The sequence below is a fragment of the Callorhinus ursinus genome, unplaced genomic scaffold, assembly GCF_003265705.2.
Source record: "Callorhinus ursinus isolate GAN/ISIS: 27379988/994484 unplaced genomic scaffold, GSC_fseal_2.0 scaffold48, whole genome shotgun sequence".
NCBI classification, from domain to species: domain Eukaryota; kingdom Metazoa; phylum Chordata; class Mammalia; order Carnivora; family Otariidae; genus Callorhinus; species Callorhinus ursinus.
In genome coordinates, this window is record NW_027397110.1 from 6,175,102 (window position 1) to 6,192,166 (window position 17,065).

The 17,065-nt window shown below is 54.8% G+C and overlaps 1 protein-coding gene across 2 annotated transcripts in view; it reads right to left on the reverse strand.

Annotated features, from left to right (window-relative positions):
• Positions 1-16,878, reverse strand: part of SERHL2 (serine hydrolase like 2) — a 19,178-nt gene extending 2,300 nt beyond the window's left edge. Inside the window, exons 1-10 of one of the 2 annotated variants that reach the window (XM_073882681.1) lie at positions 16,761-16,878; positions 15,866-16,015; positions 15,645-15,758; positions 15,273-15,314; positions 14,834-14,853; positions 14,291-14,365; positions 12,760-12,869; positions 11,985-12,064; positions 5,338-5,372; positions 205-287 (exon numbers count right to left, since the gene is read on the reverse strand). In XM_073882681.1, the coding sequence (XP_073738782.1) occupies positions 205-287; positions 5,338-5,372; positions 11,985-12,064; positions 12,760-12,869; positions 14,291-14,365; positions 14,834-14,853; positions 15,273-15,314; positions 15,645-15,758; positions 15,866-16,015; positions 16,761-16,857 (806 nt within the window). In that variant the 5' untranslated portion in view covers positions 16,858-16,878. The other variant, XM_073882682.1, reaches the window with a different exon arrangement.
• Positions 16,879-17,065: the final 187 nt, after the last annotated feature.

Genomic DNA, 17,065 nt, shown 5'->3' on the forward strand with positions numbered 1-17,065 from the left:
GGGGTCTGGAGTGGCTGGAGGACTTGGCAGGGCAAGCGCCCAACTACAAGGTCGGCCAGCCCCTGCCTCGCCCGGGGGTGCCCTCCGCAGACCCCCGTTGAGAGGGGCGGCCCCGTCTGCTCCGGGCCCTGCCTTCCTCACACGAGGGAGACCTGGGGGTCCCCGGCAGTCGAGTCTCTTCTGGGGCGTGAGGCCCACACTTACTTGAGGAGCAGGACGTGGGCCTGCAGCTTCTTGGCGGAGTGCACGAACAGCTCCCTGCTGATGAAATCCATGCTGTACTCCGGCTGCAGAGACAAGACCACAGTGCATTCTGTCCACAGGGCAGCAGGCCTCTCTCTCGGGACCACCATGGCCATCCACTCCGGGACCAAGTCCAGGACCCAACCACATCACCTCCGCAGAGGCCTCCAACCCCCGCGGGCCAGAGACTTTTTTTTCCCCCTAAATCTGTTCTCCCTCTTTCTGGGCTCATGGCTGCCCAGCCAGAGATTTCCCAGATCCCTTTACATCCTGGTGTGGTTGTGCGGCTAAATGCACGGAAGTGACCTGGGCGGCTTCTGGACCTAGATTCTAGGACTAGGCGTGGCCCCTCGTCCCAAACTCCCTTCCCCCATCCGCAGGGCGCCCTGCAGCGCTGCCCAGCCAGCCTGGGTTCCCGACTCTGCCAAACAGACCATTTCCGTGAGAAAGTAACCTGCTTAAGCCACTGTGCAGAATGAGGACGCCTTGATGTCCCCACAGCCCCACTGGCCTCCATCAGAGCCTGGGCCACCCTGTCTCATGACCCCGTAAGGGGTCCAAGTCTGCGCCATCCCACACGGTAGCCATCAGCCCATGTGGCTACTGAGTGCTTGAAATGGGGCCAGTCCGAGATGCGCTGTAGGCATAAACTGCACAGTGGATTTCAAAGACTTAGTATAAATAATACCAGATACCTCACATTTTTATACTGGTTACATCTTGGATACATTGAGATAAAAATATTAAATGTGATTTCCTCCATTTCTTTTTACTCTCCTAACATGGCTACTACAAGATGTGGAATTGCATGAGGCTCGCTTTCTACCGGACGGTGCTGCTCGAGCCCCAGAACTCCAGGTGTGACAGAGGAGGAGCTCGATAAATGTGTGCAGAGTGGATTAATTCCAACAAAGCTCCCATGAGGACTGTTAAGTCATGCCCAACACTCCTCCACCATTGCGATAAATATACAGTTCTTACGAAAACACGTGTACACACACACACACATACATATACACATTCGGTCACAGGGTCACGGCCACGAGAGCATCTTGCCCTTGGTCTGCCCTGACCTCCTCCGGGCCATCTCCTGCTCCTTGAGCGAAAATGACCTTGGGTGCTTTTCCAGAAACAGACGTTTCCAGATCATCCACAAGGTCCAATGAACGAAGATCTACTGAGGACCCACACAGGCTGCATGTTAGCTCCTGCTGGCAGCGCGCCCGTCTTCAGGAAAAGCAGGGAGGTGGTTCGCGCCCGCGGAGGGGTTCCCCGACCAGTGTTAATCGGCACATTGCAACAGGGCTTTCCTGAGGATCACAGAGGCTCAAATCACACAACGGTGAGCAGGAGATGGCACCAGGACTCGGCTCAGGCGTCTGCCCCCGCCCCCCAGCCTGAGCTGCTCGGGCCAGGACTGGGGCTCTCCGGCTTGGGGGCCCGGTCAGGCCCTCACCTCAATTATATGTTGGTCCCCAAGGCAGAGACTGAAGGATGTTACCTCCGCTCATGTCTCTGGATGTGAAAACATAAGTCTGGGGTTTTGCAGCTGTTTCCTCTAAGGCCACACAATTCGAGGACATTTCTCCAAGACCGCCTTTAAGAGCAAAGGCTGCTGGGTGTGTCCTGTCTCTTTCTTCTTCTTCTTCTTCTTTTTTAAGATTTTATTTATTTATTTGTCAGAGAAAGAGACAGAGTGGCAGGCAGAGGGAGAAGCAGCCTCCCCGAGCAGGGAGCCCAATGCAGGACTCCATCCCAGGACCCCGGGCTCATGACCTGAGCTGAAGGCAGACGCTTAACGACTGAGCCACCCAGGTGCCCCTCTTCTTTTTTCTTTGCTTCTGTCCCCCTCTCCTCTAACCTTCTTTCCCTAGTCCACTTTCATTCCCTGATCTTTTGTATTCCAGTGTGACTTACGGCAAAGTCCCCAGATCTATGTGTCAGCTGACAATGGCCTTTCACATATAAATGCTCTGTGCAACCCAGCTCGAAGCCTCGACCACCACCAACACCTGCAGGCTCCCTCCTGGGGCATTCTCCGAGGACACCACTATTCAGACCGCTAGCCCCGTGGATCAATTTGCCTCTTTTTGAACTTCAGGTAAATGGAATCATATGGAGTGCTCTCTGTTTCTGGTTTCTTTTGGTCTGTAAGTTGTGTTTGTTTTTTCATTCCTGTGTGGTGCTCCAGTGTATGAATATAGAACAATGTGTGCATTCTATTGTTGAAAAACATGTGGGTGAGTTCCAGTTTGGGACTATTATGAACCAAGCTGCTAGGAATGTCCTTGCACACATCTTCTGTGCACATGGCACACATTTTTGCTAGGCATACACCGAGGAGTGGAATTACGGGCTCACAGGATTTGACTATGTTTTGCTTTAGCAGTTCCTGCCAAGCAATTTCCCAAAATGGTTGTATCAATTTATACTTCCTCCTGCAGTGTAGAAGAGTTCTGGTCTTTGTCCCCATTAAGACTTGGTGTTGTCAGGCCTTTCCATTTTGACAGCAATTTCTCCACCTCTGGTGGAGGTGTAGAGGTATATCTCATTGACTGCCCTAATTACTGATGATCATGAGCACCTTTCATGTGTTGATTGGTCACTTGGATAGCCTCTTTCATGAAGGGCCTGTTAAAATCTTTTGCCTGCTTTTAAAAATGAGGTTGTTAGACTTTATCTTATTGATTTGTAGGAGCTCTTTATATATCCTGGATATGAGTCCTTTAGCAGGCCTATGCATTTAAATATGTTCTTTTAGTCGGTGGCTTGACTCTTCACTCTCTTAATTTGTCTTTTGATGAACAGAAATTCTAAATTTTAAATAAAGCCCTATTTATCAACATTTTCATTGATTCACATGTGTGTTCTATTTAAAATATGTTGTCTACTTCAAGGTCATAAAGCCATTTAGAACCTTTCCTGTTTCACCTTTCATATTTTGATCTATGACCCATCTTGAATTAATTTTTGTGTATCGTGTGAGGCAAGGGTCTAGGATCATACTTTTCCATATGGATAACCCATTGCCTGGCACGCCTCTATCAGGTGGTACCCGTTCATAATGTTAACAGTCACTAAATTCCCAAAGTATTCTATAAATTCAATGTCATCTCAATATAATTCTTTTTTTAAGTAAGCTCTATGCCCCATGTGGGGATTGAACTCAACGACCCCAAGATCAGGAGTTCTATGCTCTACCAACTAAGCCAGCCAGGCACCCCATCCCATTGTAATTTTTAACATAAGTTGATCATTCCAAACCTCACTTGGAAGTGAAAATATGCAAGAAACGCCAAGGGACACGTGTAAAAGAAGCACGAGGAGAGAATGCAGATTCTACTAACCATCAGAACTAATCAGAAGGCAGTAGGGATTGAAACAGAGTGGTAGGGCCCAGATGGTGACAAGATCAGTGCAACAAAAGGAGAGTGCAGAGACAGACCCACTTTAGAATTCGTATCTTTTGTAATTCAGTTTATGTCCCAAACATAAGCTCCAAATCTGGGCAGCCTGCTGCAGAACAGCTGTGTGCTGCACAGGGTATGGACCTCGGAAAGGGAAGGGGTGTTTCCAAATGCCCCCAAAAGTAACCAACCCTACCTGCACTCGGGGGCAGTGGAGGGTTGGGGCCCTGCACTGCTGCCTGGAGGGTGACCTGGCTCAGGCCAGGGGTCCAGCCAGGATCACTCTCTCTGGAGGGAAGCTTTCCAACAAGGGCCTCCACTGGTTGGGATCTGGCTGGTAAGCTACCAGCATGAGGACCAGCACACAGAAGAAAGACCACAGTGAGTGAGCCTTGGTGGTTAGGAGGATCCCCTCCCCCCAATAACTGGCAGTGGACCAAACTGGCTATTCATCTGGGAAGAAAGTAAAAACGGATCCCTACCTCACACCGTACTTGAGAACAGATCCCAGCTGGATCAAAATCAAAACTCAAACATTCCCGTCCCTTTGGCTGATGCCCTGGTCCAGGCCTCATGTCCCCACCTGGGGCTGGGCAACAGCTCTCAAGGGTCTCCCTGAGGCCAGAGCTTCCCACCTCTAATGACAGCATCTCACATGTGCAAAGCATTTTACCCTCTTGAACAATCTCATTAAGTGCACCATCTGAGAGCCCCTAATGTGATAGCACTGTGCTAGGGCACATGACAGAGGGACCTTGCTAGTCGTCATGGCAACCCCACAGAGATGGGCATAGGGGCTGGTACCTCCTAGCTGTTCACTAACCGACTCCTCTGACCACACCCACCCCCCCGCCGCCAGCAGGACTTCCCTGCACTCCCACGCAGCACCCCCACGCAGTTAATCCATTAAGTTAAGCATTTGCAGCCATTTCTGTGAAAACCTAAACAAACGACAAAACCCAAGAGCCCTAAAATGAGTCGGTGTCTTCTTACATAGTTGTGAAAACACACAGATGGGGCTGCAAGTCTGCCCTCGACAGTGAGCCCTGGTGTCCCCCTTCTGCTCTGTGGGCACCTGTGTGTCAGTAATGGTTTGTTTTTTCAGTTGTTCATGGGTGGGAAGCCCCCACCGATGGTGCTGCTTGACTGTGGGCAAGTCGTACGGCTGACTTAGTTTCCCTGCCTGTGAAATGTGGGTGACAACAGTTCCCTCCTCCAGGCCTGCAGTGAGGATTACCCACGTGTGCAGTACGTGGAAGAACGAGGGGCAGCCGCTGCGCTGTGAGCACCCCCTGCTGGCGTTCCGCCCCAGGTGCAGGGCAGACCCCAGCGCAGCCCCCACTCCTGCCAGGCCTGCTGGGGAGACATCTGGACCTCAGGAATCTGCACGGCAGGGGGGTCCTCTCTCTTGCCCTCAGCCCTTGCCCTAAGGAGACCCATGATTCAAAAGAGGCTGTACACCACCCCACGCCCACGAGGATGGCTAAAATTTAATAGAAAAGCACAAATGCGGGTGAAGAGGTGCAGAAATGGGAACCCTCGTGCGTTGCTGGGAGTGACGATGCTGCCGCCGTGCCAACAGCCTGGCAGTTTCTCAAAAGGTTCAACACAGGACTGTTGTGCAATCCAGCAATTCTGCTATGTATAATGTACCATAATAACAAAAGAAAAAGAGAGCAACACTCACCAAAGCCAACCTCCGGTCTCTATTCATTATTAGACCTGGAATGGAAGCACAAAGACGGGGCCTCAGTGCTGCCTGTCAGGGTGAGGGAACCCACAGGGCTTCCCTGGGGACCCAGGGCCCTTCCGGCCAGGGTGCCCTTCTTCAGCCTGGACTGGTGTCCTCAGAGCTTGGCCGCTGCCACCCGGCCACGGACCGGCACGGCCCACGCGGACGCCTCTCCTCGGCCACCCCACAGAACAGCGCAGAAGGACAGTGGTGGATGGTTACCCTATCTGGCACAGTGGCCATCATCTCTGAGAACCTTAGGATGGTCATGTGATCTCAGACCCCAGGAAGCACCCAACAGCTAAGAAGAATCCATGCCATCATGTGTCGAAGAGAGAAGGCGGCTGGTGGGGCCGGGAGGCCCGTGGTCCCACCCGTGGGCTGAACCATGGTTCTCTGCCACAGTCCTGATGGTGGACAAGCTGGACCTCACCTGGCGAGGACAGATTCCCAGCAATTCCATGCTTGGGCAATGTCCCCTTTAGAAACAGAAACACAGATCCGGGAGGCCACCTGAGAAGTGAGCTGCTGGGGTGGGGGGGTTGTTAGGGGACCCTCTCTACTTAGGAAACCGTGGATTGAAGCCACTGGGTAAATCCCACAAATGTGACACCAAAGAGAAGCAGGGCAGCCTCCTCCTTCCCACAAGTCTCTGCTCCACATGGCCTTACCGGCCAGGCTCTCAGGCCTCCCATTTCAAGTCACAACCAAATAAGTAAGTAAGTAGAGTCACAGCCATCTCACGGGGACCTCTCCCACCCCACCCCTCCTGGAGGGCTCTCCTTATCACTCAGCACTTCCTAAAAGCATTCCACCCGCATGCACCTCTCCTCCACTAGAATGCAGTTTCCCGGAGGACAACAGCTTGGTGTCTCAACCCTACCTGGGCTCCCCAGGACTGAAAATGGGGCCTGCCGCACAGTTCAAAAAATTGCTTGAATGGATAAGTAGATGTTTGCCTCCGGGTGGCAGAAAGGGGGACACACAGGGTTCAAAGGAATGGGTGCTGTTCTAGTGTCCTAGCTGGTGTGGGGAGGGGTACAGGAGTAGGTCTGGTATCACTAGTATTACTAGTACTAGTTAAATGTACATATGTGATATGCCAACAAAATTTTGAGCAAGAATAGCAGGAAAGCTCTGAAAAAGGGCCATAAAAGGAGACTGTCCTACAGATATGAAAACACAGTAAGCCGAGCCGTGTCGTGCTGGTCAGGGACAGACGGCCAGACCCACGGAAAGATCGAAGGTCCAAAGACAGACCCCGATGCTGACGGGCAGTCAGGGCATGGTGTGGCCGCCTCTTAGGTCACTGAGGGCAAAGACGCTTTTACAAAATGGTGTCAAGCAATGGAGGAGCCGTCTGGAAAAAGATCAAATCAGATCCAAACCTCCACCTGCACACAAGCTAAATATCCGAAGTCGCAAATACTTAAATGAAAATTCTCAACCCCAAACAGTTTTCGAATCAAACGTAAGCTTTTAGCTACGACTCAAAACGCAGAGGCTGGAAAAGAGAGCTCTATTAATTACATGAAGAAAAGTCTGCATTGCAAGAAAAAAAACCGTCTAAGCAAAGTAAAAAAAGGCAATCTGGGAAGACGTCTTTGCAACTCAATCTCCCCAACATATGAAGAGCTCGAGAAATTGACGAAAGACCACCAGAACGATGCACCGGAGGGTAAGCAGAGGTACAGTTTCCAGAAGACTAAATATGAGAGATATTCATCATTACCATAAAAAGAAAATGCAAATGAAAACCACACTGAGGGGCGCCTGGGTGGCTCAGTCGGTTAAGCGGCTGCCTTCAGCTCAGGTCATGATCCCAGGGTCCTGGGATCGAGCCCCACATCGGGCTCCCTGCCCCTCGGGATGCACGGCTGTGGGTGTAGCCTCGCATGTAACAGCAGAGACTGGAAACACCCAGTGTCTCCCTGTAGGGAACAGGTTAGATTAGCTTCCGCGGTTACGCAGGGAACATTCTGCATCTGTACAAAAGATGCCGCGCAATTTTCCAGGACCTACGGTAAATGGGAGCAGCGGGGAGCCGGGAGGCTGCGGAAGGGGCGCTCCAGGGTTTGTAGGACAGGGAAAGAAGAGCATACATTCCATGCGTTCATATTCACCTAAGAAAACACTGGAAGGATGTGAACCCATGCTTTAGAAGGGGGTTACCCTGGGCATGAGCTGAGCGACAGGATGGCAAAGAGGTAAGACCCAGTGAACTCACACAGCTTTTTACAGGATTGTGGGTCTTAAACCATGTCAGGTGGCACCTGTTAAGAAAAGTAGTATTAAGGGATGCCTGGGTGGCTCAGTCGTTAGGCGTCTGCCTTCGGCTCAGGTCATGGTCCCAGGGTCCTGGGATGGAGCCCCGCATCGGGCTCCCCGCTTGGCGGGGAGCCTGCTTCTCCCTCTGACCCTCCCCCTGCTTGTGCTCCCTCATTGTCTCTTTCTGTCAAATAAATAAATAAAATCTTTAAAAAAAAAAAAAAGTTGTTTGCCAGAATTATTGTTTTCCCTTCTAATTAGAGATTATGGAACTTTTAGATGATAAATATAGATGATTAATTGTTGATAGAGGTTCTCAGTCAGGCATTTGTGATTCTAAATTCTTAGGAATTTAATAGGAATGTAATAGGAAGATTTTCTGGTCGCTGCACTAGTAGATCATCTCGGCCTAAGGAAACTACGGTTGAGGCCTCTGGGTCACCTTCGCTCTGGCCATGACCTCCCTGCACAGGCCCCCACCCTGGGTTCTCTGCCCTCCTCCTTCCTCCAGCCCTGGGCTCCAGCTACTCAGATGATGTGAAAAAACTTTAAAAGGGGGTTATCGTAGGGGTAGGGTGACCCCCAGGTACCTGGGGATCCCTATTGAGCTATTCTCTCCGCCCTGGGCTCTGGCTTCTCTCCCCTTTGGCCACATCCTCCTCTCTTCCAAGGCTCGCTTCCACCGTTCACATCCTGGCCGGCCCGGCAGGCCCACAGCCTGGCTGCTTTCCTGCCAGCCTCCCCGTGACAGTGAGCTTTGTGAGGGCCGGAAATGTGCTTCTCAGACCAGCAGGCCAGCACAGATATCCCGTCGAGGAGTCCCGTGATCAGATTCCAAGAGCAAGTGGCCTTCGCATTTCTGGAAGGGGTTTAGATGCAGATCCCACACCAAGGGCCAGTAGTTTCTCCAAGGGGCTGTGCACTGACTTCTCTCAATTCCGTCAACAACCTGTTTCACCCGGAAGGAATTGAGAGGGATGAGGCCAGGGTCAGCCCTGGAAGGAGGAGAGACTGGGCTCGGCTTGCCAGGAGTGGCATCTGCACCAGCTCGGCTGGGGCCCCTCGGGCTGGCCTGGCCTGCAACTTGTGAGCGCCACCTTCTCCAAGACTTTCAGAATCCCTGAAAAGTTGCATGAAACTTATGATTCTTAAGAAAATACCTTTGAATGCAGGAGATGGTATCAGAATCCTAGACACCCCCCATCTCCTGCCACAGCTGACAATTAGAGACTGATATTGTGACGTAAGAAATACGTATTTTATTTCAGACTGGCCAGAGCTCCTAAAGCCTGTGTAATCTCCTAAGTAATAAAGGTGCTAGGAGCATCTTTTGTTCCAATAGTTGGTCTTTGAGCCCAGGTGCTGACACAGAGCTCCTCAATCCCTTGGAATTTCCTAGGTGATAGGAGCATCTTTTGTCCCAATGAGGTGACTCTTGGTGGGCCACCAGACAACTGCAGGATGGGGGGTCCCCAAAAAAACCGAGCTGTGGCTAGAAGCCTGGAACTTTCAGCTTTATCTCCTCATCCTCTGGGAAGGGGAGAGGGACTGGAGATTGAGTTATGATCGATCGTGTCCACATGGTGAAGCCACCCTGAAAAATCCCTGAACTAGGTTTGGGGAGCTCCCCCACTGATGAACAGAGCGGTGCTGGGAGGGTGGGGCACCCAGGGAGGGCACGGGAGCTCCGCACCCCTCCCTCCCATACGTTGCCTTATGCATCTCTTCCATCTGGCTGTCCCTCAGTTGTATCCTTTCTAACAAACTGGTGACCTAGGAAGGAAACTCTTTTCCTGAGTTCTAGAAGGCATTCTAGCAAGTTATTGAGCCTGAGGAGTGGTCTGAAGGAACCCCGGATTTATAGCCACTGGGTTGAAAACACAGGTGACAATTTCATCTTCGGTGGGGCATCTGAAGTGGGGACAGCTTTGTGGGACTGGGCCCTAAGCCTGTGGGTAGATGGTGTCAGAACAGAGTCAGGCGAACCGCGGGGGATGCCCAGCTGCTGGGGGAGGACCGGCCACTGTGGGAAACGGCCGCCACTCAGTGTACGCTCGGCCGGAGAGCAGAGCAACACCTTCCCCCTTATAGACACCAAGGCGTTTTCCATGCCCAGGGGCCCTGCTTTCGTTCCCATCTCACCTCCAAACCCAACTCCTGACTCCAGCCCGTCCCCCTTCCAGATGGTTCCAGGACTGCACTCTGCCAGGCCTCACTCGGGGGCCAGCCACCTTCACGACCTTCGCCTTCACCACCTGTTGCACACTCGATGTCTGAGTGAGTGGTTCTGCTGTGCGTCGGGCAGATGACCTTGGGTTCGGTTATAGGATCGGGTTGGCCTGATGGCGCCGTCCCTGCTCTCTGCTGCTCCAGAGTGGAATGGGGACTGTCAGGGGCTCTGGGGCCTGGGGACAAGCACCCACGAGCAGCCTGGAACACCGACTCTCCCAGTGTCACACCACCCGGTGGGGGCTGGGAACCTGCTTGGCCTTGTTCTAGGTTAAGCTCCAGCCCCAAAGGGCCACGACTGCTGCACGGGGGCAGGGCCTGACATAGTGACCCAGCTGCCTGTCCACTCCCCTCCCTTCTCTCCTCACCCCTCCCTGACAACTGGTTCAGTGTCTATGCTCACCCCTTCATGTGACCCAGGCCTGGCCTAATCGGCTTCCCCCGCCTGGCTGGGAACATGTCTTATTCCAGATTAGCCTACTTCTGCGCCGGGACCCCTCTGGGCGGGCCATCTGTGTGGGCACATTGGGAAGCCCAGGCCCATGGCCCTCTGCCTCGACCTCCCCTCTCCGTGGTGGATTTGCCAAGGTTCAGAGATGATAAGAGACAGTCCCTCACAACAAGTCACAGACTGACTTGAGGCCTGAGGCCAAAACGTCCCTTAAGCATATTTCCATCTGACCTCGTGGTGTGTTGGCAACTTCTGGAAAAAACAATACCACACAGTAGATCTTTGGCTTCTTGGGAGCAATTGGAAATTCGGGCCATACGAGGCCCAGAGTTCCCAGCGAGAACCACCGGCTGGGCTGTCCTATCCCCGGTACCGCAGGCCCCACGGCTCCCTGCTGCCTGACTCCCAGCAGCCCAATTAATTCCACCACTTGCTCAAATCTGGCAAGCCCGTGGGGTTCTGACCCCTGCCTCCTCTGGCACTTCATAAACTGAAGTCGTATTCACCTCCTTGCTTGATCCTCTCAGACCGTGGGCACAGAGATCCTAAGATGTTATTTATGACCTGAGAGAAATAGGGGGGAGGAGGGACTTAAGATCTCTGAGCTAGCACGGTCAGGAATGAGCCCAGGGCTTTGGGCCCAATGTAGTGCCTGGTCCATCTTACCACGCTTGTCTCCCTTGGGCTTCTACTCCTGGGAGCCGCCTCCAGGAGCCCCTCTCTGGGGTTTCTTCCAGAATACCCTGTACATTTCTTTTATTGCACTTAGAATAACATGTCTCTTGTTTGTCTGGTCACAGGTCTATCATTTGTTGCTCCTCCTAGAATGGACATGCCTGAACTGGGGGGCAGTCAGTTCCAGGGAGGGCACTTGTGGAGGGCGCCGTCTGGAGCGGTGCCAGCCCGAGGTACGGGCCCGCCAGGAGAGGGGCTGGCACTGAGCGGGACCTTGGTAAAGTTTCCCTGAATGGGTATATCGGGAAACAAAGTGCAGAAAACACAGGCCCGAGGCTGCCCTGAAACCAAGGGGCCACCTACTCTACTTCTCCATTTTGGTTTGTTTTTTTTTTTAAGATTTTATTTATTTGACAGAGAGAGAGAGCAGAAGGAGGGGGAGCAGCAGAGGGAGAGGGAGGAGCAGACTCCCTGCTGCGTGGGGGAAGCCCGATGCGGGGCTCGATCCCAGGACCCCGGGATCATGACCTGAGCCGAAGGCAGCCGCCCAACCATCTGAGCCACCAGGCGCCCCTCTACTTCTCCATTTTGAAAAACCCCTTTCAAATCACCCTGCCCCGCAGCACGTCCTCAAACCCTAGCTGGGGACACCAGCGCCCACCACACAGGGTCAGCAGAGCACGGCTGTGACCTTCCCCAACATTCAGCCCCAAGACAGCTGACGGCTCCCCACAGGCCTGTCTGGGACGCGCAGTAGCGGTCTGACCGGCACGCGTCACTTGGCCTCTTGGAGCCTCAGTTTCTCCTGCTCTGCACGGGGTGAGTATAGGGCAGCCGGGGGCGGGATGACACGAGACACTGTTTGCTGAGCACTCGGTGCCCTGCCTGGTCCAGAGCAAGCAGCTGTGAGACTTAGCGGTTACCAGTCCTCAACAAGAACAGCGCCGATCAGCAACAGCCTGAGACGGCGAGTCCCTACCTGAGGCCACCTGGGTGGTTCCCCGCTGGAGGAGGAGCCGTGCGCACTCCTCACTCACATGGCTGTTGTTCTTCAGGAACCTGGGGAGGACAGAGGGACGCTGGATGTCTTGGGGCAGGGGAGGCCACATGGAGAGAAACGGAGGGCCCCCCCCACAAAGGACACAAGCACGTGTTAATGGGATGGTCCCATCAGCAGTGTGCGCGCGTGTGTGTGTGTGCGTATTTTCACTCCCTTAGATAACAAATACGTCTAGGTCCCTGACCACCAGGGGCACTTCCAGGTGCTGGAGATTCAAAGGCAACCAGCCTACGGTCACCACCCACAGACCTTCGATTTCCTGTAGGGCTAGGAGGAACTGCTCACAGAGGGGAGGCAGGGCAGGCTCCCAGGGGGAGTGGGCAAGTTAGCCAGGTGCCTGCAGAGAGGTCTAGGTGGAAGGAGCCACAGAGAGGTGTGGAAGGAAAGACTGTGTGTGTGTGCGCACGCATGTGCGTGTGTGCACAATTATAGGGAGGGGTAGAGAGCCGGTGGAAAGCGCTCTTGGGAAATGAAGGGCATGGCTATAGAGCAGGGAGGACCCGAGGCAGGTAAGTCCCAGCTGGGGTGTCTGGAGAGCCAGGAAGCCTGATACCTAGGGTGAGCACAGAGAGAAACAGGCTCCGTGTGACTTGTGACTTGTGCGTAGGAGACCGACGCTTCCTCTGCGCCCGGAGATGTCCCATCCCTCCCTCCGGGCCTCCCCACCAGCCCCATCTCACCCGACTGCACTCACCTCTGCAGCATCTCCTCTGGGCTGACCACCTGCCGGGGTTTCTGGGAGGCCTCTGTCTGCAGCATGTGCTCTATGGCTCCCCGCTTGTAGGTCAGCACTTCCTCTACTCCCTGGGGATGTGTGGGTTCTGCTGGGTGGGCGGGACTCCGGGCTGCAGACAGAGGGGCTCAGCTCCCCCCCCCCCCGGGCCTCAGCAGCCCCTCAGCTGGGATTCACTCTGACCCAGTGAAGGGTGGCACAGGATCAGCCCCTGCTGGTTAGCTCTGTGATCAGAGCACACGTTGTTTGCCTCAGTGAGAGCCCAGCCCGCCCCGCCTGCGGTCTGGCCGGCTGGAGGGGTCAGGATGGATGATGGGAGGGGAAAGGAAATCTGCCAACGGCCAGTGTGCTGCAAAGGTTCAATATTAGGTCCGTAAATCATGGACCATCCAGGGTTGGCAATTTCAGCTGATGTATTGAATGCTATCTCTCCAGATGGTGGAGAGGAGACTGCAGAGGGGGTGCAGCTCAGGGGCTTCTGGCCCCGCTTCGAGTGCACCTATTTCTGGCCCAGCTCACTCTGACAACAGCCCAGCCCTGTCCGCAGGCCCCCACCTGGAAAGGGACACTCCCATCCCACAACGGGGGACAGGGAGGACCAGATACTCAGCTGCTCTGGACGGAGATCCTGGGGCACCGCGTCAGGTAACTCAGTGGGTGAAACAGATAAAGAAGGGAGAGAAGCCCAGAGTCTCACCGGATCCTCACATCCACCCATGAGCTCTCCATTTATGAAGCCAACACTTACTGAGCACTTACTATGTGCTAGGATTGGGCATGTGGCGAGAAAAGGACAGCATCGTTCGTGCCCTTTTGGCATTTGTGGCCATTTCACAGATAAGAAACTCAGCTGTGTCACAACTGAGAGGCTGAGCTCCTGGGGACAGAGTGACAGAATGTGACAGCGGGCAGGCAACTCCAAGGTCACCCAGGCCAACCTCCTCATTTTACAGGTGAGGCCCAGATAGGCCAAGTGTCTTGCCCAGGGTCACCCCGCAGATCCGTGGCAGAAGCCAGGACTCAGAGGCAGGGATAGCACTGTTTGTCGTCACCAGTGGTGGTGGCGGAAGGGATCGGCATGTCCCCATTGGTCCGCACTCAGAGCTGCTGTGCGCTGTTGTGCAACGTGTGCAAAAACTGAACATGACTGTGGGGGGGGGGGCTCATCACACTGTGTGCCCCCAGAGCTTCCTCAATCCACTGTTCCTACCCTCTCCCACCCCCTACCGCTTCGCAAAAGACTTGGCATTCTGTAGATCCCAGACCACATACAGGGTTTCCAAGGATGACAAAGGCTTCTGCACCTGTTTTCTCTGCCCACTCCTAGGGGTACAGGTTGCATAACCCTGTCCTCTCTGGGGGTCCCCTGATCCCCCCTTGTCTACCCTCTGCCACCTCCTCCCACCTCCCTGCCAAAAGAGGCAGGGCTCAGGACACTACCCAGGGCCTGGGTCTCCCCCATGATAGCATGCATGAAAGCCCTCATTCTTACTTTAGCATCCAGGGCAAATGGCAATGTGTCCAGCAAGATAAGTTTATCCACCATCTCGGGGTAGATACTGGAAAACTACGATGTGACCCAAAAAGGGAAGCATGAGTAGGAGAGGAAGAAGAAAAAGGGACTCAAGCTTTTCCCTGGGGACACTGGTGTTTCCAAGGGGCCAGAACAAGGCTCTTCGTTCCCTCCAGGGCAGCCTCCTCTCCCCCGCCACAGCCCCTGGAGGTCCACACCCAGACTAAGGTTTACACCCTGGTGGCTGGCTGGATTCCAGGGTTCTCTGGGGATGGGGAATGTGGAACTCTGAACTCCATCAGGAATCTCCAGTTTCACCAACCTCCCCGCAGTAATGATTATTACTGCCATCTATAAAGCAGACTGAAACTAGGCCATTAAATACTGGGTTCAAATTTGTGATATGAGGAGGCACTCCCTTTTCTGGAAACTTCTTCTCCCCCTGCCCCCTCACCACTTCCTGCCCCACCTACAGGAACGCCCAACACGGCCAGAGGTGATCACTGCAAAGCATCCACTCACCATTCCGCCCACCATACCACCTGCAGGATGGAAAGAGTCGTGGGCTGGTATTCCCCAGCTCTCAAAATCCTACTACATCTTCCTCCCAGGGGCTGCCCCACCCCAGGCTAAGGGGCCTGGCTCTCTCCCACCAGGAGGCAGGGCTCTTTATGCCCTGTCAAACTTGGGGTTCCCTCCCTGGGGGCCATATGACCACTTCATCAGACCTAGCCACTCGAAAGGTCACATTTCTCTTGTCAGATTGGAAGACAGCCACTTCTGGGGCCCCATGTCCCTTGGGGGAGGTGCCTCAAGCCAAAGGGCCCAGTGCCCACAGACCCCCTCATCTCTCTTTGCATTGCCCAGAAGTGCAGGGTACCTGGGTACCACTTCCTCTCCCTCCCTCACAGCCCCTCAGCCCAGTCAGCCCCCTGCCTGCCAGAGTGTAAACTGTACTCACCGAAACTATGGCCCATGATGGAGAAACGCTTCCACTTCAAGGCTGAAAACACACGGAGCCAGGTCTGGATGGGCCCAGGCCCCCCTCACCCTCTGTCCTGCAGTCCCTGTGCTCAGGACATCCTTCCCCAGCCTCTGGGGTGCCCCCACTCAGGAGACTAGCTTAGAGGGGTTCCAGCTTCCTTACAAGGGGTGGAACCCCCAGAAGGATGAGCTCTTCTTGCCACCTTTCCCAAAGTCGCCCATGAATTCCTGGGTGACCCAGGTCATTCCTAGGCCAGTATTGTTTCCTGGCTACCACACCCCACTCCAATGATGAGAGGGGATGTCCCACTGCACCCCTCCACACACACACACACACGCTGCCTCTTACCTGCTACAACTCTCCGGATGTCACTCACAAAGTTTTCCTGGTAATACGGGACACCGGGGCTGTAATGGGACGAGAGCCCATGTCCCCCGAAATCCACGGCAACATAATGAAAGTCTGAGACAAGAGACAGGGGGAGAAGGCGTCTAGGACAGCTGTCTCCCCCGCCCCTCATTCTCCTGCAGTCTATGTCACGTTGCCCCTTGGCTTCCCTTCAGCCCCACCTTTCGGAAGAAGAGGGATGAGTCTGTCAAAGGAGTTGGCATTGTCCAGCCAGCCATGCAGGCAAAGAACCGGGCGGGCCTGCTGGGAGCCCCAGGCTTTGGCAGCGATGTGGCCCCAGGGCACAGCCAGCTTCAGCTCTGAGAGCAGACCTGGAAGACAGCCACCCATTCAATCATGAAGCAGGCACTTTCTGAGCCCCTCATCTGTGCCCCAATGTGTTCAGGGCAATAGCGAAGCCCAGGGGGCTCCGATTCCTGCACTGCCCCCAGGTGATTACAGGGAGAGAGCCTGAGGTGGGTTTGGGGTTACCCAGAGGAAGGAAAGATAGACTGGGTCCGCTGAGTGAAGAAAACCTGGGAGGGTTTCATGGCAGAACTTTGTGGAACTGGCTAGACCGCCACATGCCAACTGTGTGACCTTGGAACACTTACTGAAACCTCCTGAGCCCCAGTTTCCTTTTCTGTAAAACGGGGAGAAAACAGTAATAGCAATAACCAACATATTCTAAACTCCCCGAGGGGCAGAAGGGGTGGTCCCTCTCTGGGGCCTGGCTCTCTCTCATTATCACTCTCCCTTCGCAGACCAGTAAACCGAGGCATGGGGAGGCGCAGTCTGTGCCCAAAGGTCCCCAGGGAGAATGAAGTGGGGCGAGGATTTGACGCAGGCGGCACAACCCCAGGACCCCGGTCCTGACCGCCCCGCACCACGCTGTCTGCCTCTGGCCTAGTCTGGCCAGTGCTGCCTGCTCCCTGGTTCAGCACTACCTGTTCGCCCTTCTGGCCCACCCGGCCCGGCTGGAGACCTGTGCGCCCCCAGACCCCCGCGCCTGCTCCTCTAACTCGGAACTCCCGGAACCCTGAGAAGCCACGTGCTGCCCTCTCCTGGGGCCCCCACCCTTCCGCGGGTCGCCGTGACCCGCCCCCACTTCCGCCCCGGGTCTGGGGCAAGGAGGGGGGTGGGCAGCCGGAAGGGCGCGCGTGGCGTCCCCCATCCCACTGCGGTCTAAGGGTCCTGCGGCGCAGCGTCTTCACCCATTGCAGCCGTCCTGCTGTCGGCCGGCGGTCATCACCGCCGTAAGGTCGCGGCCGTAAAATAAACGCCGGAGCCTCAGGTCCCGCCCCCGCCGGCCGGCCACTCCGGCCCGGCCCCGCCCCTCTGCCCAGGCCCCGGCCCGGCCCGGCCCCGCCCCTCTGCCCAGG